We start from the raw sequence: 24,794 nt of genomic DNA, 5'->3' as shown, positions 1-24,794 counted from the left end.
TAAATAAGCTTCCCTCACCTACACACCACAGCCCCTTATGGGCCTGGACTCTGCTCATCCCCATGAAATACACAGTGGTTTCGACAGCCCTCCAGCTGTGAGAATCCCCTTGAAAATCTCCCTAAGGAGAAGCCGAGACATGAGACCGTTCAAGACTACCTGCCTGAGTGGCAGGCCCATTCTCCCATCTGCCAGTCCTAGGAGAGAAGTGGTGCTGGCTGGAGGGGGAGTTGGGACCTACCGACATTGCTAAGGAGTTGGGGTCTGAAGGGACCTGAAGAATTCAGTCTGCTAAGCTCCTCTGTAGCCCTCCCTGACCAAGTTCTGATTTAGGGCCCAGCCATCTCCAGGCTGCGTTGCCGCTTTAAAATTTCTCCCATGGCTGATTGCCACTCCGAGTAACAAGCCCATTATTCATGTCTCTCTGTTGCCCCTCATTTCATGGGGACATCACTCACTGAAGTCCCAAAATCAACTGAGTTCCATGCAAATGTGGTGTCTTCCCCTTCCCTGGTGAAAATTATTGATGGCAGCAAGAAAGCAGAGATGGGGCAGAGATGACCAAAAGGGACTTGTGCTGCAGGAACAGAACCCACACCACTTCTTCTTCCCTGCAGGAATAATTTGCTGGCCCCCCTCATTTTGACCCATACGCTCCCTGCCATTGGACTCTGGCGGTAGTTGGAGAGGCAGGACCCTCTCGGTTAGGATGGCGAGTCTCTCAGTCTCATGGCCAACGGGCTGAGCACCGGTTGTAGTTAATAGAGGTGCAGACTTGAATGGCCACAGGACACCCCAATTCAGTATTTGGGGTATCCTGTGGCCCCCCAAATCAGTATCCCACAGCAAAACAGACAGTGGTGCTAGAAGCTAGGCGACTTCCACCGTCCAGTAATTTCACATATTCCACAGGCCAGTAACCACAGAGGCAAGTTTGGGATGGATGAGCGGAGTTTCTAAAGAGGTGGCTCAGTGCTCTCAACTGCTCATGTATTAACACAAAGTAGCATAACACAAGGCCCGGGCACAAAGCTGGGCTTGCTCTTACCTCGTCACACGCTGCACATCGAGGCTTCAGGCATTCAGCGTGGTGTCTGCCACAATAAATCTTCCCCTCTTGATAAAAGTAGATCAGATCAACCAGCAGCTCATTGCAGACCGTGCATATGAAGCACGGGGGGTGCCAGCAAATGCCGTGGCCTGCTCTGGAGGCAAATACAGCGATGTCGCCTCCACTGATTTGGCCCCCACACTGGTAGAAGAAGAACAAACAGGAAGAGGGCTTGTTCGACAGGCCATGTTTCAGAAGTTGACTTACACAATGTGATAAAGCAGGAGCTTCCCCTGACCCCCACCTGACAGTTCATATGTTTGCATCCATCAAATGAAAGCTGGTTTTGGGGTCACCACCCCTTTGATCTTAGGCTGTGGTTTAGGGCAGCCCGGAAGGTCCCTAGGCGTTACAGTTATCACTCTCCGGACGTTAAAGGCAGAAAATCTGCACAGTTTCTCCGGAGGACAAACAGAGAGAATTCTTGGGACACTAGTAGGCTATGATTACTACAGTGTCCCAAAGCTGGCTTGACTCCGGCTCTGTGGCAGTGTCTTTGCAGCGTGGCCAGTCAGATCCCATGGGCAAGCATGGTGCCCTCAGGGCACATTTCCTCCCTAGGCCTGTAAGGGGGGGGAAATGGCCTTCCTGGCATGGCTGAGTTTCCGCTGCTTGGGGAACTCTATAGAAGAGCCAAATGGAGTAACCGCCTTGGCCAGCTGGTCACTTATCATTGCACTGCAAAACCAAATGCTTCTGATGACTCCAGATGTAACAACACTGCCTTTTTACTTACAGCTTCCTGAACGGAACACCAGGGGCCCCATTCGTCCTTCCTCCATCTCCTGGCTCCTCCTTCTTCCAGCAGTCGCCCTTCCCACAATCCCCTCTCTAAATGCCCCAAAACCAACCTCCCCGACCGATCTGGGCTTATTACTCAACTCTCCCCTCTTGCTCGCACTGGGCTGCTTCCCTGGGGTTTTCCCATTCCTGCTTCTAGTCGGTTCCCTCATTGACACTCTGGGCGTGAGCTCAACCTAACTGTCTCAACCCTGTTTTGGCAGTCAGTAACCAGTGTTGCAGGAGCAGTTCCTCTGGGGAGCACAGGCTGGAGATTAATCAGGAATATTTCCAGCTGTGAGGGGGGCAGGATGGGTTGGGACACCTGCCTGGACTGAGTAGCGCATGAAATTGACACTACTGCCTGCTATCTGACCTGGGAAACCCCTAAAAACACCCAGCCTGTTCCCACTCGGGAGCTCGCCAGTTACCTAAGGGATAAATTCAGCCTTCTGGCAGGAGAACCTGGATGCAGAGGTAGATATACTGCAGTGCATGCATGTGAATACCAGGTGCATGTATTCCTTCTCCATAGGCAGAGGGGGATCAGACTTCCCAGTGCCCAACACAGGGACAAGAATGGCTTACTCTCATTTAAAACAACCCAAACTAATATATAGTCACACTTTCCACGGGGTAGTAAACCCCAGGTGAATCAACGGATGCCACTGGCCGAACAACGACATGTCCCGTAATTGGCACTTACCTGTTCGCAAATGGCTCCAGTCATGGTGACAGGGAATGGTCGAACATTGCCTCTCCCTAGATTCTCCCTTTTCCTCTGATTGCTGAAGAGTTTTAGCTCCCTTTTCTCTTCCTCATCCAATGAATTACAATAGCGGACCTAAGAGGCAAGCAGGGATATTTTGCTTTACCATGAACAGAACCACAAACGTACTTGTTGTTACTGTGCCTACTATTTTCAAAGCTTGGTTGATTTACAGTCAAGTGAGAACTACTCCCCTGAGACTCGGCAGGGGTGATCTGGAGTAAAAATGCTGATTCAGGCTGGCTCAGGATCTGGCCCAAGTTTGGAAAGGCTGAGACCATGAGTGCTCTTTATAATCCAGTAGCAGGATAGTCATTTAGTTCCTTCAGTCTTTTCATGCCGGAGGTATTAGAGCAGCCCAGTAATGGCTCTCTTGTAACACCCACTTTTGCTAAGTTTATGATGTGCTACTAATTATTTGTATGGGATGAAGACTCTATGCCCAGCTTCAGTTAAGGATTTATTAGCGATTCCAAATTTTTTTTGGGCGGGGGGGAGTAGGTGGGAAGGAAATGGGAGGATGTAAACAATCAAATTTATAATGTCACCAAAAGTTCAGCGAATGAGAGGTTTCCACAGCTCAGATATTATTTTCATGCTTACAGATTTGATCTGAAGCTGATTTGATTCCAGTGGAATTGGATTATGGCATTTGGGGAGAAATGTTATTGCCATGAGCCGTAACAGGCCCAATCCCACATGCCTTACTCACCGGAGTAGAGTCATTGAATTAACTGAGTTTCAATGGGAAATGGACGCCTAACTCTCTCCCTGGTTGCAGACAAATCCCAGGATCAGGCCCCTAACTTGTAACAGCAAATTACGTATTTATTTATTGTCAGGCACTGCAGACTGTCAGGGAGCTGCTCAAGCTCAAGGCCTACAGGATTGGCTGCTGAAGAATTTGACTCTGTCCTCACAGCTGCTCGGAATTCTCCTGGATTCTGAGCATTGTATTTATATGGCATCTTGCCAGGCACAGACAAGCACATTAAAATATGACCTAGATAAAACAAGTTACGGACACGTCTTTCGCAGAGGAGCAATGTGCGGATCATTGTTTATGCAATGGAACTTCATGAGATATTCAAGTTCAACATCCATACCCTTTTTTGCTGTCTCATAAATAACACAGGATTTAGTAATTATCTGAATACACCTTAAATTGCTGTAAATGGTTTTGACTGGAAACTCAGAGTTGAGGTTCAGTGTCTATAAAATCACAGATCTTAACTCATCTTAACTCAGCACAAATACAAAATCACTCCCTGTTTAGAGACATTTGCAAGCCCTCGGTGAGACAAAACAGGACTTTATACAGACTTTTGGAGTTAATTTAAAATCTAGCTCCAGCTGATTTAACAAGAACCTTAATACAATTGTAACAAAGTTTTTGCCTTTGAGTGTAGAAAGGTTTCTTTGTTTTTCACCCACCCGATTTTAGGAAGATGAATTTTAAAAATTAAAGCTAAAATTTGACCTTTAAAAAACAAAACAAGAGCTTCTAAATATATAATGTATCTATCACCTTAATAGGGACTTAACGAGTAAGGGCCTCAAGAAATTAATATTCTACAGAAATTTATTTATGAATATGCAGAGAAAGAGCTCCCCTGTCTACAAGTTTTTAAACCATTCTAGAAAATGTAACAAAGAATTAGATACTTGTTATCGAATGTTGTAGGTTGGTTTAAAAAGTTAGGCTATTAAATTCTAGAGGAGTTTTGCATAAGGGAGCTTCTAGTAATATGTGACAGTGAAAGGCACCTGGCCATACCATTTTCATAGCACAATATTCCAGACAGATGACAGAAAATGTAAAAATTTATTGGTTCTTTTTAAAATGAAAATCAAGAAAACTCCAATTGAAAGCTGCAGTAACGTACACAAGATTCTTTCAGTGGTTTGGCTAATCATGACACCAACGCTAAATTAAAAAGGTGCATTCCCCTCACCACCAAATATGATATACTGCAATGTTTAAATTATTTTTAAACCACTCACCTCATTGTCATGCGGCGGCAGTTGGTGCAAAAGCTGCTTAATGCGCAATTTCTCTCCAGGACTGTTCACGTAGGGCACTTTGTCTTCCGGGAGGCAGCTGTAGTACTGGTGAACCTAAACATTAAAAAAGGGCACTGTAGTACAATTCCTTGATTGACTTTGACACATTCTTTTCAACTGACAGAACAGAACACTTGGAGAGCAAGTGGTCACTAAAAATTAAAGGTGCAAATGGAAAAAAAAAGCCTTTAAAGTTAAACCATCTGGTTATTCTATATCTATATAGCTATATCTATATGAAAACAAACAACTCAGTTTGTTTTTAAAAAGAGAGAAAAGAGGAGATAGCAGGAGTTTCATGTCTAACCTAATTCTCAGGGGTTGTGCTTTACCGTTTTCTCTGTTAATGTCCATACTGTTAGCATGTTTCCCTTGGTCGGGAGAATGTGTTAATACCTCCCTTTGCAACAGAGGTTAACAATGCTACTCCCTGGCACCCAGCGTGTTACTGGGTACTTCAGCCTCCACCTACTCTGAAACCCTCAAGGTCTTTTCTGTAACAATTTGTGAAAATAATCAGCAGATAGAACCTGTTGGAAGGCTTGTTTTTCTCTTCAGTCTCAGAGTATATAATTAAAACAATTATTTAAAAGTACAGCACGGTGGAGCGCAACATGCCCGCCTCCTAGGAGATTGTGCCCACCTCCTAGGAGAGCCCGTGCGTGTGTATGCGTGTGTATGAAGTACATGCACAACTCCAGCTCATCAGTTGTCTGGCTGATATTGAGGCTTGGCTGAGGGCTTGCTGGCTGAGACTCAACTCAACGGAGGCTGTGGTGATGTCTGAAGGCTTGGGAAGAGCGCCCAGAAGGTTTGACAGAAATTAAATTGTTCCCCTTTGTCCGCTCACTGGTCAGCTTTGAAAATTGCAAAGAATTGGCGGTGGGTATATACTCAGCTGGCAGCAGCGGGCCAGATGGCTCTCTTTAATCTGTGCTTGGTTAGAAGGGTGCTGATTTCAGTACGGCTCCTCATGCCTTCGCCACCTTGAGGTTAATCTCCAGCTGGGCATCTCTACTTTATGATTCCGTAGAAATTGAATCTAGAGCAAGATGCGGCTGCCTGCTAATTTAGCAGTGTTTCGCTCAGACAGCACAGAAGCTACAGTGGCTTCCTACCAGTTCCTCTGTGGAATTTAAGTTGGGCTTGGCCTATGAAGTACCAAGGGATCCGACCTTCCTGAGAGACCGCCTCTCCCCTGGTGCCACCCCACTGCAACTGCAACTAGGGCTGTGGTGCCCCAGCTAACAAGATCTTTCAAAGGACAGAAACTAGGGAGAGGGTCCTTTACCCTAGAACTCTCTATCCCACTGGTGCTTTCTGGTGGCTGGTGCCCAACTTACCTCTTCTCTTGGGGGACTTTTCCCAAAGGATAAGTGAGGAATGAGGAATGCACGGCCAGCAGAGACCAATTTATATTTTGAGAGTAGGAGAGGCTTAAGGAAGATTTTTCACCCTTTAAGCGGCCTGCCTTCCTCTAGACCCTAAAGCGCTTATGGACACCCCACATCCCAATCATCAGGGCACAAAAGGACGGATGGGGGACCCATTGCATGTTAAGGGGGAAATCTGGCCAGCATACCTAAGGGACTGATCTCCAATGGGGCTTGTGCTTCTGAGGGCTCGTTCACACATGGCGTTATTCTGGAATAGCTATTGTACTTTAAGGTCACATCCTATCTTAATCTGAAACAACTTTCAAGTCACTTAGCTGCTTCTGAAAATCTCCCTCCGCCTCTTTATTTTGGAGTCCTTATCTGAAGCAATCCTAATCTTCAACCCTCCCATTATTGCTTTCATACTGATGATGAATTTTTACATGCCTCCATATGTATTTTTGCTCTGCTGATGGCAAGGGTCTTCCATGCAGTATAGACTGCTGGATCCCGAGAACCCACTGGGTAATATGCAATGATCCAAACAGATGGCACAGAATTAGTTTCGCTAATGCAAGAGACAGACAACCAACCTTCTAGTGTGGAAACCAGAAAAGAAACTGAAAGTTCCAAATAACCCTTATTTAAAAATAATAACTCAAATACTAAATACAATAATACTTACTTTGCATTTATAGAGCATCCTTCATCCAAGGATATCCAAATACTTTTACAAACAATTAAGCCTTACAACACTGTGCCAGGTAGCAAATACTGCCCTATTAGGAACGACTAACTGAAGTGTACAGATGTTAACTGACTTTTCCAGGGTCACGTAGATAGTCGGTAGCAGAATTACTTATACATTCCAGCAGGAGCTCTGACTGCCATATCTTTTATCTGAGTGCTGGGCTATACCACCCTCCCTATTACTGAGGTCTGCTGATTTTTCTTTGCAAGATTTCCACTCAAGTGTCTGTACTGATAGCTTAGCCTCTTTGCTCTGTATCACCTGGGTTCAGATTGTTGTAAATGAAGATCTTATGCACAATGTGTCCTTGAAGGAGTCCAGAAATAATTTCTTCTTGACTAGCTGCCAAATTACATTATGTTGTTCAGGTCCCTCAAGTAATGAGCTGTAAGACACACACCGTATGCTAAAGGGGTGACGGATCTAATGCAGGTCTGCAATCCGGTTTCTGGTAACTAGGTGTTTGTTTCCTGGCCATCAGACAGAACGTTCTGCATGTATGGCCATTAGTGCTTCCTCTGGGGATTTTTCAGTTTAATCTCAGGAGACCCGCTGGAGCCGGCTCCCATAAATTTAGCAAAATATTTCTGTAGGGATGGGCAAATTAATTTGGAAAACAAAACAAAATAAAACAAAAATAGCAGGCCCAGACCTGCGCGGCGTTGCCTAAAATGAACCTGAAACATTTTGTCATATTCAGATCACCTTAGGCAGGCCTTCCATGTGGTATCTGTCAATCAGCAGAGTCAGCGGAGGGACTGTCCTCACGAAGACATCTGTCTGTTCCCTACGAGTACCAACCCTCCTCTCTGGGGCGGTAATGCCTTGGGACCGCCACACGATTCATCATGTGGGATTTTGCACAGTCATATTTCCGCCAGCTGATGTTTTTGCTTGTATTTACCCAAAGAGCCAAATCCTTGCCCCAAATGGGTGCACTCTAACAATGGTAAAACAGAGTGGTCATTCTAGTTTGATGCTGTTAGTGCCCACAATGCGCTAGGTTCTTTCTAGACATTAAAGAAGGGATGGTCCCTTTCCCAAGGAGCTCATGGGTTAGGGACATGGAGACAAGTTGGGGGAAAGGGAACAATTACGGTTATTTTAAAAAAAGTTTGCTTGATTCTCAGGAGGCAGCACAGCAGGAGTGAGTCTTTGACCTGGTCAGCACCTGCATTCTGTCCTCCCTGCACGTCTCCCATGCTAATGACTGGCCCCTGGAAGAGAAATGGATGAAGTGGGGAAGGAGTGCATAGAGGTCATGGGAAGGGTTCCACACCCAGACACATGGACATCGTCCTGCCCTGGAACATCAGGAAGGTCTCTGGAATGTCAGCTTCCTGGGTTTGGGGAAAATCGGGATACCCACAACTTGTCTTATCATTGCTGATGTTTGAGTGTGTATGTAAGAACAAAGCCAGAATCCAGCCTTTTGTACACTGGTTTTTTGTTTTTTTTTAAGGAAAAATATAATTTGTTTACGGCTTCTGGAGCAAGGAAATGGAGATCCAGCTTCTGAACTCTTGATGTGCTAGGAGCTGCTTTTTACCCTGTACATTTATAAAAGGGCTGGTCTACACTACCGCGGTAAATCGATCTAACTTACACAACTTCAGTGACGTGAATAACGTCACTGAAGTTGATGTAATTAAATAAAATGTATGGAGATATATTTATCTCCTAGAACTGGAAGGGACGGTCATTGAGTCCAGCCCCCTGCCTTCACTAGCAGGACAAAGTACTGATTTTTGCCCCAGATCCCTAAGTGGCCCCTTTAAGAATTGAACTCACAACTCTGAGTTCAGCAGGCCAATGCTCAAACCACTGAGCTATCCCTCCCCTAGTTAGAGCCACTGCACTGTGTAGATAGGAGAGCATCTCCCATAGACTTCCCTTACACTTCCCGGGGAGGTGGAGTACACAAATCGATGGGAGAGTGTTCTCTCATCGACTGATTTAGCGTGTCTTCACCAGACCCGCTAAATCACTCGCTGCATCGACTGCAGCAGTGCCGATCTACCGGTAACTTTAGAGAAGCCCTAAGTGTCTGACACCTTAAGTGAAGGGTCCCAGCTAGATATTGAGGGGGAAATCCTTCCAAGGTGGACAGTGGACCTAATGTGTGAGGTTCCATTGCGGGTTTTGGAGAAGGTAGGGCAGGTAATGGACTCTGGCACTCTGCCCACATGGAGTACAGCTCTATGTCCCAGTGCAAAGGAGAAGGTGCATCAGAGCTGGGAATCTTTCCTACGCAAATCCCACCCACCCCCATCTTCCTTGCAGTGGTGAGGGTTTATTACACATGCAGAAATTGTAGGCTGAAGCAGCAACTGTGGAACAGCTCTGCAGCTTGGGGGAGAAAGATTCTTTCCCCCAGTGCATCCCTCAGCGATATGATGGGGGCACAGGACTGAATTCTTTTCTCTAGGACCGGGACAATCACTGAGCCATCCATTGAGTGTTCCTGGCTGTGTAGAACAGATGCTGTCTGTATCCGTCCTACAGAGGTTTTTTGCAGATCATGTAGTGTTTAACACACACACAGGTTGAAGTCCCTTTATCTGAGGCATTATTGAGTAGAACTGGACAATTTTTAGTGTGTGCACAATGTAACTTGCTGGAAAATGCAGCTGAAGGATGACCGAAAATGTTCATGAATTCAGATGAGTTTGGTGAATAGTTTTTGCTGCAAAAAAATGGGGAAGAAAATCAAAATAGTCAAAACATTTTGACTTTTCATTCCAAAATGATATTTTGTTTAGAAATGGAGCTAGATTTAACTAAAAAAAACCCTAAAACCACTCCTGAAACTGTTTCATTTTGGGTTGGACAAAATTTTTGTTTTTGTTTCAGTGAGTAACATTTTTAAATAGTCATTTTGGATTGACCTGAAGCAATTTTTCCCCTCTGGATTTTGTTGGTGTGCCACTGAACCAAATTATCCGTTATTGCCCAGTTCTATTACCGATTCATCAGCCTTGCTGGGTCCTGACAGACTGCACCGAGATTCAGCCAGGTTGCAGCAGGAGAGCATAAAGCATTGTCTCACCCAGTCTGAGACAAATTCACGTGTGTGAAAGGGAATCTCACATTTGACGGAAATTTTCTCTCTGTACAGAAGGTTCATATGCTGGTAGGGGAAAAAAATAGTTTGGAAATAAATGGGTTTTCAACTTGGAGCAAATGTGCCAGGAAATTAAAGTTTATACCAAAGAATATGACAAATCTTTGGTGTTAACCTAGTTTAGAAGCTGTCACAGTTCTCTATGTTTAGTCTATTGCTTAGCTGTTTACTGTATCCTTAATGGCTTCTAGATATCAATTCACAGCTGGATAGGGAGTCTAGTTTAATGGTTACAGGAACTGTGAGGCAGGAATCACATGTCCTATTCTTGGTTCTGCCAAGAGTTTCAACAACATCCATTAATTTGTGGGGGCCAAATTGAGATACCTGGGGCCTAATTTCAGAAGCGCACCAGCTTCGTTTAAAACTTTGTTTTTCTGAAAGAAAATGGTATTTTTGATTAAACAAAAAACTTTCAGGGAAAGTTTCTGCTTTCTGTGGAAAACTTCAACTTTTCACTGAAAAACCTAAAACGTGTCAGTTTTCCTTTTCTTTCTGACAAAAAGCCAGAATTATCCCCAGACTCTCCCAGCCCATTTCCAAACAGCTCTGGTGCAAAGCAGTGATGTCAGTGAGAACGGTGCAGGCCCTAAGTGACTGTCTGTTTGTTTTTGTTTGTACAGAGCTAGCTCAGTGGGGTTCTGCTCTATGACTAGGGCTTGTAGGCATTAGGCAATACTAATAAATTAAATAAATAAATAAAGGAGAATTCAAGATGGGCATCCCAAATAAGTAGAGACATCTGAAAAATTTGTTCCTTCCAAGTCTCAGTCTGCTTAACTGTGAAATGGGTATAATGTCATTTGTCTGCACACAATGAATCATTGTACTTTTAATTCATCACAGGTAAAATACAGATGGAAGATGCTACGTAAGGACCTAATTCAAAGCCCACAGACATGAATGGGAGTCTTTCCACTGACTTCTGCAGGCTCTAGGGGAGGCCGGAAATGCATGTAAGATTTGATTACACCACAGAATTGTGTTGCAGCGTAACCCAAATAATTTTTTTTTACTGTTAATTATTTTTAATTACTACATTATTCAGTACTTTTGCCACATGCAACATAAAAGTTCAGTTTTGAGTTATTTCTCTGTGTAACAACCTCCTTCGTCTGTAGCTGTTTTAGCAAAAAGAACTGTTATAATTCATAGGCTCTTGAGAAGGCTAAGTTAGATTTCACTCTGAATTAATCTGTGTTCCTCTCTCCTCTGTGACTTGTGTCAGATTTGAATTAGATCGACCGTGAAGGAATTTAAAAGATCTCAGGCCAAATCCTAATAAAAGTTAACCCACGTCACAGACCCCAAGATACAACCTGGGCCAGTAACCTGACAGTAATGGAACAGAAAGGCATTGTAGGGTGGGACTCAGAAATACCGGCAAGGCAAGGGGAGTAGCTTCAACAGGCATAGTCTTGCTTTTAAGGAGGTCTCTCTCTCTCTCTCTCTCTGTCTCTCTCTCACACACACACACACACACACACGCATTCACAAAACAAGCAGAGGAAAACAAGACAAAATGAAAGATATTGATCTTTATACTGATTGTTCTTTTCCCAAAGTATGTGAGTCTCATCTTCCCCCATCCACCTCAAAAAGTAGAACAAACAATATACATTTTAAAGAAGACATTACTAGCAAAAAAGCTAATACGTATTTTGGAAATTAATAGCTCCTTCAAAAGAAAAAAAATCCTTGTAAAATGAAACTAGGGAAAAAAATTCTTTAAAGTTGAGCCAACTCTATTCAATTAATTGAGGGAAATAATTACATTAGTACACAAATGCTTATATTTTTCCAGTCTTAGTTCTGGGACTGTTTTCGGTTTAATTCCTCGGTTTAGAAGTTTAACCTTCAAAGTATGAATAAATGATAACTTCAGATTCCTTTGGTGAGTCTATTTTCTTCTACTGACTAAGTATGCAGAACCTCTTTCAGAAAGAAAAAGTTGCACACACTGCAGGGATTCAAGCTATTGTTTCACAAAAGACATTCCATGTGCAAGGAAGGGGGAGTAGCATCAGCTGTCTCTTTTGCCTTGAGCTGCTGTCGCAAAGTGGGGCTCAACCATTTTTTTCCCCTCCCATGACAAACTCTGGATGGTATCTGAACATTTGAGATTGAGTGTTTAGAAATATAAACTGCACCAGCTGTTCTGAAAAATTATCGCTCTCATGTTTCTACAGCCACATGGCAATGAGACCCTCTTATTTACTTATTTCTCATTAAAATGTCAGTCTGGGATCTGATTACTCCGATTGCCAAAATAAAGCCCTTTTTACAGTTTAGACTATTCCTCTGCTTCGGTTTCATTGTAGCAACAACCACCCAAAATACAATTCCACAACATAAATAACTTTTTAATATTGAAAAGCTTTATTGCTCTTAAAACGTAACACAGGGATACTGATCTCCCTCTTTGTTTTCTACCCAGATAGCTGCATGGTCTTCATTACTGTAATATCAGAGCCTTCAATACCAAAACCATGGCTCTCTAACTCTGGGGCTACGGGAGAACTTGTTTAGCTGTGAGAAAGTAACAATTTTGTAGTGTCTGGCCAACACAACTAAAGGAGATGTAATCACATGGGCAGTGTGTTACATAGTTGGTATTTCCAACATCTCAGCTTCAACCCGGCCTGTCCCTAATGCCTTTCTTAGCAGGTGATGTATGTTACCAAAGTTCCAAGATCATTAATGCAGGAAGTTTAAATATCTGGATTTGGTTGATATGAACACTGAACATGGGTTTTAAACAAATCCCAGGCTTGTCTTTTGAAGGTGTTGTGCAGGTTTCCTTTGAGGACAAGGACTGAGAGATCAGGTACGGAGCGATCGCTCTGTGAAAAGCGTTCACTCATGGATGATAGGGTGTTTTTGTTGTTTATCATTTTTCTGTGCGAGTTCATTCGAGGGCATAGTGATTTTCTGGTTTCACCCACATAGTTGTTGCTGGGGCATTTAGTGCACTGGATGAGATACACCACAGGTTGTGATTGGCATGTATAGGAACCGTGGATCTTGAAGGATCTCTTGTGGGGGGGTATTGATAATCGTACCAGTGGAGATATTATGTCTGCATGTTTTGCATCTGTTATTCAGGCAGGGTCTGGCACCGCTTTGAGTTAGTGTGTCCTGGTCTGTGGGGAGCTTGCTTCTGACGATGAGCTTTACTCATGTGCTTAAAGTCAAGCACGTGCTCAAGTGCTTCCTTGGATCATGGCCAGCACACTCAGAACTTTGCAGGGTTTAGCCCTACGCAAACTAAAAGCATTAAGTATATAACTGGGTGTGGATCTGCAGCATATTGTTCAATCAGCAGTTACTGAGAGGCACACGTTTATATCCAGTCCATGGCTCTGTGCAAAATCCACGAATGTCAGCAGTCAAGTCAGGGAGCAGGATGCATTGAAGTTCACCAGTGACAGCAGGATGATGAGTCACATGTTACATGTGACTAATCAGGGACCAGGAGGGGACTCATGAGAGAGAGAGAGAGCTGAGATTGCGGCAGGATTTGCTTATGCAGCAGAGAGCTCCTGATTCTATAACCCTACCTGGGAACATACGGAGTTCTTATCCCTCCTCACTGACCCTCACCGAAAGTGAATTTATCATGCCGGCATGCAGAGCTGTTCACATAATGAGGTGTGGGGCCCTTTCTGCTGGTACGTGTGTGTATATGTGAAATCCACTTGAGGCCTCATCTCATGACCCTCTGTGTGAGAGCTTGAAAACGAACCTTGGCTTAAGAGGGAAGAATGCAGCAAACAGTTTAAACAAGTCTGCACTGGCTTGAACTAGGAGAGCTGCTTCTGCAACTCATCCAGGGGAGCACTTAAAGCTCAGGGATCCAGGTTCTAGTCCCACTCTGACTTCTCCCTGAAGACTAGCTTATTAAATGGCATTTTTACGAGATGGTTCATGGACTTGAATAGTGTATGTTTAAAACTGACATACCTCTAAAGAAATGAACACTGTTCTCCTGCTGTAGTTGGAGTTTATATTTATATGATTCAAACTGGGTTAAATTAAACAAATATATGCCTCCAGAATTTTGCATGTGACCTTATTTACATGTCCACGGAACACAATTCTACAATTTCTATGCATGAAAATTATAGCATCTGCAAAATTAGAGGAAGGGTTAAAATCCCTCTGCAAATTTGGCCCATCATGTTTCCCCATGAATAGTATATGATACAATATATTTTGACAAACAGCCTTTATATTAAGTCAACACATAAACAGCTAGTCAGATACCACAGAGAGATGACTAGTACTTACTATTCGTAGTAGTTGCACCATGGTAATGTCTAGGTTCCTCTCACTGAGATCTAGGCCCATGTGCTACGCACTGTACACACACATAGTAAGAGAGAGCCCCTGCCCTGAAGGGCTAACAAGCTCAACAGACATGACAGAAAGGAGGCATTTATATCTTCCATCTTACAGATGGAGATCTAAGGAGCAGTGAGATTAAATGGCTGGTTTATGGTCACACAGGGAGTTTGTGGCAAAGTCAGGAGATGAACCCAGATCTCGACTCCCAGATCCAATGGCTTAACCAGAAGACCATCCCTTCCCTCACCCACTTTCTGTCCAGAGCTGGGGCTGGACACTATAATTAAATCCAAACTAGGAAGGCAAAATGTTTTGTGAGGCCAATTATTTTTTCTATTTTAGTACATGAAGACTGGATTTTGGCGTGAACTCTGGAATCTCTCCACTTAATTTCCTCCCTAAACATTCCATACTGGGCTGAACCATTGTTCTGGCTCAGAGAGACAGTGTGTGTGTATATGGGGGGGGGGGGCGGTAAGAGGACGTGCACAGGGGGTGAACTAGATTTGGATAACAAGCGTTGGAATGGACCTAGCGATAAACACAGAGAACAAATGAAAACTCATCTAAGATCGGGATGCGACCACAAACAATTTGACTAGCTAATAGAGCCCAGCGGCGATCACGCAGGAAGAATAAATAAATCTCTCTGGCAGGAAAGAAATCATATTAAAAGAATCCTTGTATGTTTGTTAGTATTTAAAACCACATTAATCCATATTATAATTGAGGAACACCAAGGTGTGCATATAATCCCATGCCTCCGGCGCTGGAAATCATTCTGTCTTTGATTTTAAGCCTCACGGTACAAGACAGGTGTACTCGGGTAAGGTGTATCGTAGATGAAAATCCTAGGTGGGATGAGAACTTCATCATCCTATAAGTCTACATGCACCCTCAAAGGCCCTTAGAAACTGGGGCTTTAAAATTCTGGAGGTCTAATGGCAAAACACAGGTAGATCTGAATTATCTGGTATACATCATGGGTCAGATTCTCAGCTACTTTAAAATCAGAGGCCATTCCTCCCCCATCAAGACACCCAGGGCTGCAGAGAGAGTGGCATAGGACCAAATGGCAACCCCTCAACACGCCAATTTACACTAGCTGAGGATCTGGCTCTTTTTATGGGGATTGCTCAGAACTCTTATTGGCAAATCAGAATTCTGCCATGTTTCTTATTCAATCATTATCCGGCAGTGTTGTTCCTGTTGTCTTTCTAGTCATATTTAAAGGGACAGAGACAGGTAAAAAAAAATATTTGAGTTAAAAAATCCTTTTGTTACCAATGACTCCATAAACTTTTCGCTGGTTTTACTTCTTCCATTTCTCTTGGCATGGATGGCAGAAGTAAATGAGTCAGTTTCAGTGGTGTTCTACACAGTCACACTCTTGCTCTAGCAGAACTCTGCAAGGCTTGGTTTGCAAACATTCTTTAAGCAAGATGACTTCATTGGCATTACAGAAAAAGAATGAAATTGTGGAAAAATATTGACTGGTGTTAGATTTTGTAAAAGCCTAGGAGGGAGACGAGGAGGGGAGAAAACCTAACTGTAGCCTTACAATGACCCTTTAAGATAACTTGTAAAAATGATTAGCAGTTATTTTATACTGGGATCTACCAACTCACTTCATCAAAACCCCTCCTAACAGCACTAATCCCAGGAGCTTGCGAGAATTGGGATAATCATTTACTACAGGTACCATCATTGGCATGTTTAGAAATCCACCGGAGTGTACCAACTGAGAATTCTTTTGTATTTACAGTAGCATATAACACTTGGAGCCACACTGACATGCAAAGGCAGCGGATGTTGCATGCTGAAATAAAGACCTAACACTGTGGGATGTGTCAGTTTTAATTTCCCTGTCCTTGATATTTCCCCTGCTTCTTACCTCTGCTGCCCAGGACACATTCACTTCCAGTTTCAAAACATGTAAACTACTTTAGATTCAGTTTAAAGAAAAGAAAAACAAATGGAGAACTACCAGCATCTGGTTTCTGATGTTAACGGTTTATACAAAAAAGCTAATTAACTCCCTGATAGTACAAGTCAGGGAAGGGAAATTCCACAAGAAACAAACTGCTCCAGCCATTTCCTTCAGCTAGAGAACCAAACTGATCCCACTGAACAACGGGTTGGATTCTCCGCTTTATCGTGATTACATTCAGTGAAGCAGAGAGAGAGAGGCAGGCGCCATGAACAGGCTTACTGTTCCCTGATTCCCAGCATCGCCCCCACAGCACATTAGAGGATGAATCTATAGAGACAATACAACATATTCCAAGTGAAACAAATCTATGAATCTAGAGCAGCGTGAAGCTACTGTAACCTGCGCCAGCTGGCAGAGGGCCCCAAGGGAACATCTGTCAGAACACAGCATGCCCTGGTCACTTCTCATGTCTGCCACCAACACATCTGCTGCATCAGGGGCTGTAGCGAGGGTGACCTGGCTATACTGGCCTTTTCTCTGTTGGGGACTCCCCAATCCTGTGAAATCTTCAGCTGGGAGATGGGGTCTGTTCCTTTTGCACAACCTGAGCAATGCACAGGTAGCAAAGCAAGGCAGAGCATCTAAAAATACATTTTCCTTCTCCCATATGCAAAGCTGCAATAGTTGACAACTTTAATTTTAGTGGTTAAGTCTGCGAATTTGATTAAAGCTCTAAGAGACCCTTGGCTGTTCTTTGCCCTACAGCTTAACAGCTAGAATAGCTACTGTTGTAACTTGAGGGTATTATAAACTAGGCCTCCTTCATATGTCTAGCCAAAGATACAAAACAGAAGCCACTGCATGTATTAACTATTGAATAGATTCTCTGTGACAGCTGCTCATTTCACACCATGTTGCAAAGCTCTCAAGGCCAAGATTGCAGTGTTTGTTGTGGAAGAAATTGGTCTCATGACCCTTAGCACTATTAATATTACCTTAGATCATATTTTTATAACTTTTAAGGGACTTGTCCTGAGCAACTGTGCTATCAACAAGAAGGGATTAATTTTTTTTTGCTACATAAAGGGGGGTTTGAGTCCGGGAATGACAATAAACCCAATTGGAGGTTATGGGGCAGTTGAAAGAGAGGAGCACTAAATACTATCTTACAGAATGTGCCCATCACCACCCCTTTCTCATACTGAGGCACAGTACAGATGCCAACATTAAGGCTGCATCAAGCTTTTGGCTTTGACGGGGCTTTCAAATATCTCTGTAGCTCAGTCTATATGACATTTTGGAAAAATTGGAACCAGCACTGATGCCGCTTTGAATTTCGAAAGCCATTGAGAGAGCAAGCGAGTGCTCCTGAAATAAGCTATAAACCCGCAAAAATCCCTCCTAGTCAGAAATGAAGTAGGAATGTTAAAGCTTGGTCTAAATTTCTCTAGCTAACAAACCACAGCCCCTGGGAACTCCAATCCCCCCACTCCCTCCTGCAGTGTCCAACAATAGAAAAACTACACATTTACAATGTGAAATGCATGCCCTTAATGGAACATACCTGCAGGGAGCCCTGTGACGATTTAGTTAGCAGAGCACCAGCTCCAGCCAAAACTTTGACTCCTAACACTGTCTCCCAGATTTCCTGAGTCAGCAGAGAGCGCTGGACTGTGATTCCAGTTTACTTGTCTTTATTGGTTTTTTAATACTGAGATTCAAAACACATATAAGAGTAATGAACTATGGAGTAACGACAAATACTGCACAAAACCGGTCTTGGACTGGATAGGTCTTCCCTATAATGGTTCGTCCCTAGCCATCCCACATACCCCTCACGGACATATCTGTGTTTTCCGTCACCTAAGAGATAAATCCCTTTCCAAGAAAAAAGACACTTTCAGATAATCTTATAAATCGGATGCTCGCAGAGGCCTTGATCCATTGAAGTCAAATGGGCCTTGGATCAGGTCCGTGAAGCGATTTCTTTCATGCCAATGTTCCAGTCTTTTGAAATTGGGACTTAGGAGCTTTTCTGTCTTCTGAGATCAATTTTTCAGCCATTTTGTACAAGACTTTGTAGTCCCATGCATTGAACACCATCGTTTAGCTAATATGGTTTTAACCCAGCTAATAAACACAATTCTTATATCATTATTTATAAAATCCTTGATCCCAAATTTCTGTTACTGTTAATTAATGTGCATCAAGTTACCAACCTGATTCTTACACGGTCAGCACGCATCATTTTCCAATTGACCGTATTTGAACAAGTGGACAAGAACCCACCCCATTCTTTGTCTGACTGCACCGACTCTCCTGAAAATATACTTAAACATCTAGGTAGCGACTTTTTGGACCATCAGAATTCTGTAATGATACATCAAAGCTGTCAAAACCCGATACTGTTATTTGTGAATAAGGGATTTCTGGATTGATCATACATGGGGATGTGACCTCATATTCATTCATAATTTCATCTACTGATGCCAAAGGAAAATGGAAATACTTCTTTTCCTGTAGGCCTTAGATCTACTGGGGGAACTACACAGAAAAAGGAAACATTACATCGCTGGCAATCTTGGGTAGAAACAGCAGTTTAAGACTAACTGGTCATGAATGATGGATGTTGGCCATCTTCTCCTCTGATAGCCTTCAAAGGCTCTTAGTAAATTATTGTGTCTTACTGAGATGGAAGCTTTGTGTTCCAAACATATCAAGAAAGTTCTAGTCTTCCATGGGATTATTTCCTAATCTACTCAGACTTTTTTTTTTTTAAAAGAGATTTTAGTAGAGTTGAAAACTGAAGAAAAACTCCCTCCATCAGCCCATCAGAGAAATGCTATAGAAAAGCAACAAAAACCACGGACACAGTCACTGTCTGCAAATCCATATTTCAGTAGATTTACTCCAGATTCACAGAAGCGAATCCAGACCAGATCAGAATGTAGCCCAATAGCTAATTTAATGGCTGCCTTAGGCCTATGCAGTTGCATAAGACACAGTGCTTCCAGGGACTCCACATCATGTACACACACCTGACTTATCAGCCAAGAAGCCATGTGCCTGGCTGCAGTTATGTACAACTCCAGTACCAGCGAGTTGCTGCAGAAACTGATTCCCCTCACTGAGGAACCCCAGTTATGCCTCTTGGTAACTGTGCTTCACTCCATCTCCTGATCCATTCAGGGGGCATCACCCAATGGTTTGGAACTTCTTGAATGGACTTGGACCAGAAGTAGGGGTCAGGGCCTAGTAGACAGGAGGCTGCAGGATGGGGGAAGGGACAGGTATCGTGTGTGTGGACTTAATTATGGCAGCACACCAGGGTTTTCCTAGGGAGCCTGCAAAGTCTAATATTGGCCTAGTTTTTCCACAGTATAGATGAGTCAGCCCATGACTTTGTGCCCTTAGAGGCTCATCAGAAATAGGATGGGTCCCAAAATGGCTCCTGGCTAAGATCAGCAGAAAGTCTTAAAGTATCCATCTTAGCAACAGCGAGTTAGGTTCACAGCACTAGACTTCGTTCATTCACAGTACATATTCTGTCTATGTCATCTTCGTGGTGATTACAGCCAGACCCAGAGTTGCACATTTGTTAGTCTGAAGATCAAATAAGGTGGACCGAGAACCACAACTAGAAAGTTAATATTCATGTCAAGGAGTAAAGTGACCTCAGAGAGAAGCACAAGCTGGAAGCTAATAGACTAAAATGGATTAACCTTGGCGGTAAGTCAGACTTTCAACATCCTCGGAAGCATTTTGAGATTTAAAAGACCCTGAACCAACGCTCCATGCACATGCATTATTTCTCAGGATGCGTCTGCATTCAAAGCATCTTGGAAATAAAACAAGCACCCACAGAAGGGGCTGACTTCAATGTTCTTTTGGAGCATGTGCCACCATTATATTGGAATTTGGGTTCTTTTGACTCTAAATGTGTGTCCTCCGAGTCTCTGGGAAGGCACAAAGGAAATCTCTCTCATGAAAGCTGAAAGAAAACAATGCTGAATCTGAACTAGCCTGGCTAGATGGCAATAGATGAAATGTAAGGTGCCAAGGAGTTTAAAGCAGGGATTGGGCATTGCTGTAATGCTTGCAGAGACAAGAAAGAAAAATGCAACTAGATTTTCTCCAGTCTGACAGATAATATTTACAGCCTGTGGGTGGTGCCAAAATATTTCAGGAAATGCCAAAGACTTTCGGAATAAAGCTAGGGAAAACAGAATATTTAAAGACAGCTAATATAAGACTAAGAATATAGGCTTCCCACCCGATTTCAGCCTCCTTGCATGATTTCAAAACGATCACCATAGCAATTATCAAGGCTAACCTCACTTTACAATCTCCTCTGGAAATTAAGCTTTAAGTCTAAAATGTAAAAGCTCAGCATAAAGGCTAAACAAATCAAGTAAACTGCACGTAACCGAAATAAATGAACATTTTACACTGACAACATACTGGGATAAATCCACCCTACTAATTTCCTATCTAGAAATATGCAACCTTCATTTTAGTCATTTGAGTGACTTTATCCGGTGAGTTATAGATAGTATGATGAGAAACCAAACCCATATGGGGAAAGTATGAGCATTTGTCCAGATCTTTAGAAGGGCTGGGTACCTCACATGTTCCTTTGGTTTTAGTGCAGGAAGTCACACAATTACTTTGGTTCCTTATGTGTCATGATATATAGACTCACTTTTTCTTAAAGAGGAGGCATTACAGAAAACAGCTACAGTGACCCAAAAAAAATAAGGAAAAAAAAAAAAAAAGAAAAGAAAAATGGGCAGGTTCCACACAGCACAAGTCCCAGCTTTGTCTCACTCGTTTACCTAGGCCACACTGTATCTGTTACACTACAGCACACAGAGACATCTAGTGGTTGAAAAACATACTGCAAGTGAATATCTCCTACTCAACACCCCTGAAAAATCAGACTAATTGTTTCTAAGAGAGAGTTTTTAAGTACATTTTAAACCAAAGGTTTTACCTGTTCTGGCTTCAGCCCTGGAGGCACCCATGCATACTCTTCCAAGGCACAGCCCGAGTCATCATCAGAAGTGGAATTCCTCTGAAAGTCAAACATGAGCTTGGTCACCGTCTTCTCCATCTCCAGAGGCATTACTGTTACAAAGTGCTCTTCTTGTGGGCACTTACAGTGAAGGCAAATCTTCCTGTAAATTGTGAAGAAACAGATCCAACTGTGAGTTTCATTTTGAAAAAGAAACAATCTGAGTGATCGCTGCCAATCAGCAGAGCTCAGATCCCAAACTATAAACACATACTCATTGGCAGCATGCCCCTGGCAATAACCCAATTCATCCAGAGCAGTTTTCTAATTCGGTATTTATGTCTTTTCTGGGGGAAAAAAACGCCAGGACTTGCTAAAACAACCTCGGAGAGTCAAGGACTGTATCAGATTGTTAAAGGTAGTCAGAGAGAGAATTGTTTCCTCCTTTATGCTGAGAAATAAACTTCCACAGGGCTAATAAATATGTGTAGAGCAGATTCTCAGCTAGTTTAAACTGGCAGAGCTGCAGTGACTTCAGACTGACACCAGTCGAGGACCCGGCCTGTACTATTAAATATGGAAAATGTCAGTTTAAACGGAAAGATGTGAATGAAAAGTTCCTTTGCCACTCTAATCGCATAAATTTGCTTTAAAATGGCATAAAACGTATTATAATCGAAGCATGTTAAATTAAAAGATGCTATGAAACACAATCTCATGGCAATCGTCTCTCTTTCAGTTACTTAGATTGTAAGGTCTTTAGGGCAAGAATCATCTGTCACATGTGTTTGTACAGCACCTACCACAATGGGGCTCTAATCCCTCACTGAGACCTCCAGGTGCTACTGCAATACAAATAACTAGTAACAGAACACCCTAAGAGTTGCCATTCAGAAATGCACTAGTTTAATTCATTGCATGCATCGCCCTTTTTTTAGCTCACTCAGCCTGATCTTGCATTATTTAAGTCAAGGAGAGGTTTTCCATGGTCTTGAATGGGAGCAGGAGGAAGCACTGGGGAAAGGCCAGGAAGATACATAGTACAACCCCATTTACCTGACCTGCTTCAAGGATATTAAGCACAGTCAGTGAATGGAGTGATGGGAGACTGTGTAATCAGGGAGGTTGCTGGCTATGAGTCACACGGGGGGACTGAGATTCAGAGACGAGGGAGTTCAAATGCTTTTCCGTAACATGGCCTATCAGTGTGTGCTTTTCGTTTAATGTGTAAGACTCTGCGCTCACTTACTTCAGCGATGATTTACGCTACTGCAGTAAGGGCAGATTCAAGCCTGCTATCTGTTACTCAGAAAGCGATGAAGCAATGCAGAAAACAAGGGCAGGAATGGGTTTACAGTTTGCTGGTTTCTTTTGCTATAATTTACAGCCAAGGAAAACCTGAAAGCAGAAACAGGTAGAATCTGGGGTCTTTTTCTCCCAAACTTCCTTATTTCATTTTAGCCGTGGTTTCAAAGAGAGCTAATATTATTAGGACTCTGATCCAGTTTCTGTCTACATTTCCACAGAGCCCTTCCACCCTCGCAAAAGTCAAGAGGCTCCGTTAAGTTAAGCCAGGGAGATCTGCCAGATTTTCCCATTTTCTACTTTTCATCAGATCTAAAATACACACCGACCAAAAGCACAGAGCGCGTCTGGCTTGCATCCAGTCCATCAAAGGGGCTCAGTATAGCCTGTGGCTGTTACCTTAAAAAATAATCCAGGCACAATTTCATGCGAATACTTTAATTAATCAGCTACTGTGGAAAAGCAGAGCAGCTGGTTTCACAACTGTCTCTATCTCATTTTATGGTATGATTAGAAGCAGCTCAACATGCGACAATATGGTAGGAATAAATAATGTGGTTAGAGGCTAATATTTTGCATTTCAGAATTTGATATGTATTCTAGAGCAGTGGTTCTCAAACTAGGGCTGCTGCTTGTTCACGGAAAGCCCCTGATAGGCCGGGCTGGTTTGTTTACCTGCCGCGGCCGCAGGTTCAGCTGATTGCAGCTCCCATTGGCTCCCACTGGTCCGCTGCTCCAGGCCAATGGGAGTTGCTGAAAGCAGCGGCCAGCACATCCCTCGGCCCGCACCGCTTCCCGCCGCTCCCATTGGCCTGGAGCAGTGAACCACGGCCAGTGGGAGCTGTGATCGGCCGAACCTGAGGACGTGGCAGGTAAACAAACCGGCCCGGCCCGCCAGGGGCTTTCCCTGAACAAGCGGTGGACCGGCTTTGAGAAGCACTGTTCTAGAGGGTTTAGTTCTGTTTTACGAAATGTCACTCAGGACAGCAATCACATTCTTCCAGCCAGCCAGGACACAATATTTTCAGCATGGCGAACTAACAAAAAAACCTTCAATATCAGGGGGAAAAATGAAGACAATGGTGAACGCAGAGAAGAGAACCAGAACATACAGCAGATTTCTCATTGACTGAATTCATAGAATCATAGACTATCAGGGTTGGAAGGGACCTCAGGAGGTCATTTAGTCCAACCCCCTGCTCAAAGCAGGACCACTCCCCAACTAAATCATCCCAGCCAGGGCTTTGTCAAACCTGACCTTAAAAACCTCTAAGGAAGGAGCTTTCATCAGCTCCCTAGGTAACCCATTCCAGTGCTTCACCACCCTCCTAGTGAAAATGTTTTTCCTAATTATCCTAATTCCCAACTGTCTCTCTCAACAGAAGAGCAGTTCAAAAGAAAGAGATAAATAACAGATATTAAAGTAGCAGTAACGTAAGCACAATGGAAATGGGTTTTACCCATCTCTCCCCAAACTGCTCATGTCACAAACATTGTCACTGTTCAGCCAATTGGTTCTTACTAGTAGTAGGCTCTGATGCTACTTTTAATGTTCTATTTTCTTCCAGTTTGTGTGTCATGGGCACCTCTCACCAGGGGCCTGATCCTACTCCCACTGAAATCAACAGCAAAGGTCCCATCACGTCAGTGGGAGTCGGAGCAGGCCCCAGCGTGAATGTTTAGACTGTTCTACTTCTGCCTGTTAGTTCCATTGTGGGCTTCTAATCACATCCATTCTGGAGGACCTGGAGCAGCTCACACTGAAACCAGAACACCATCACAGATCGGACTGCCCTTTATACAAGGTACAGGACTGCTTAATTGTGACATTGTCCGGACAGCAAGATTTTTGAAAGTACAAACATTGTAACATTAAACAAAAAACAAAACAAAACAATCTAGGCACCCCCATCCAGCCATAGTGCCACAATATTTAATAGTACTTAACTGCCAAGAATGTGCCCAAAGTTTTCAGTTATTATTAAATGAGGTAAATATTTATGATGATTTTTTTAAATGAAAAAGTGTCTAACAATGAGAAGTGGCAGCAAAAAATTTGAATGGTCAGTCAGAATCCTTGCTTTACTCTACTTGGGTCTCATCACATCACTGATACCATGTCTATATACAACTCAGCTTGTGAGGAAAAAACCCAGGAAGCTTGTTCATACATAGCCTTGCTTCCTACACATTTCAGTTATTCATTATTCTGCTATTTGT

General features: G+C 43.2%; 1 protein-coding gene across 5 annotated transcripts in view; it reads right to left on the bottom strand.

The window, feature by feature from the left end:
• Positions 1–24,794, bottom strand: part of PRICKLE2 (prickle planar cell polarity protein 2) — a 187,994-nt gene that overhangs the window by 38,748 nt on the left and 124,452 nt on the right. For all 5 annotated transcript variants that reach the window (XM_030570703.1, XM_030570708.1, XM_030570706.1 and 2 more), the window contains 4 exons: positions 21,249–21,432; positions 4,665–4,778; positions 2,598–2,735; positions 1,049–1,252 (listed from right to left, as the gene is read on the bottom strand). In XM_030570703.1, coding sequence (XP_030426563.1) covers positions 1,049–1,252; positions 2,598–2,735; positions 4,665–4,778; positions 21,249–21,432 — 640 coding nt within the window. The remainder of the gene's footprint in view (positions 1–1,048; positions 1,253–2,597; positions 2,736–4,664; positions 4,779–21,248; positions 21,433–24,794) is intronic.

The sequence above is a fragment of the Gopherus evgoodei genome, chromosome 7 (genome assembly GCF_007399415.2).
Source record: "Gopherus evgoodei ecotype Sinaloan lineage chromosome 7, rGopEvg1_v1.p, whole genome shotgun sequence".
NCBI classification, from domain to species: Eukaryota; Metazoa; Chordata; order Testudines; family Testudinidae; genus Gopherus; species Gopherus evgoodei.
This window is presented reverse-complemented; position numbering and strand designations above follow the sequence as displayed.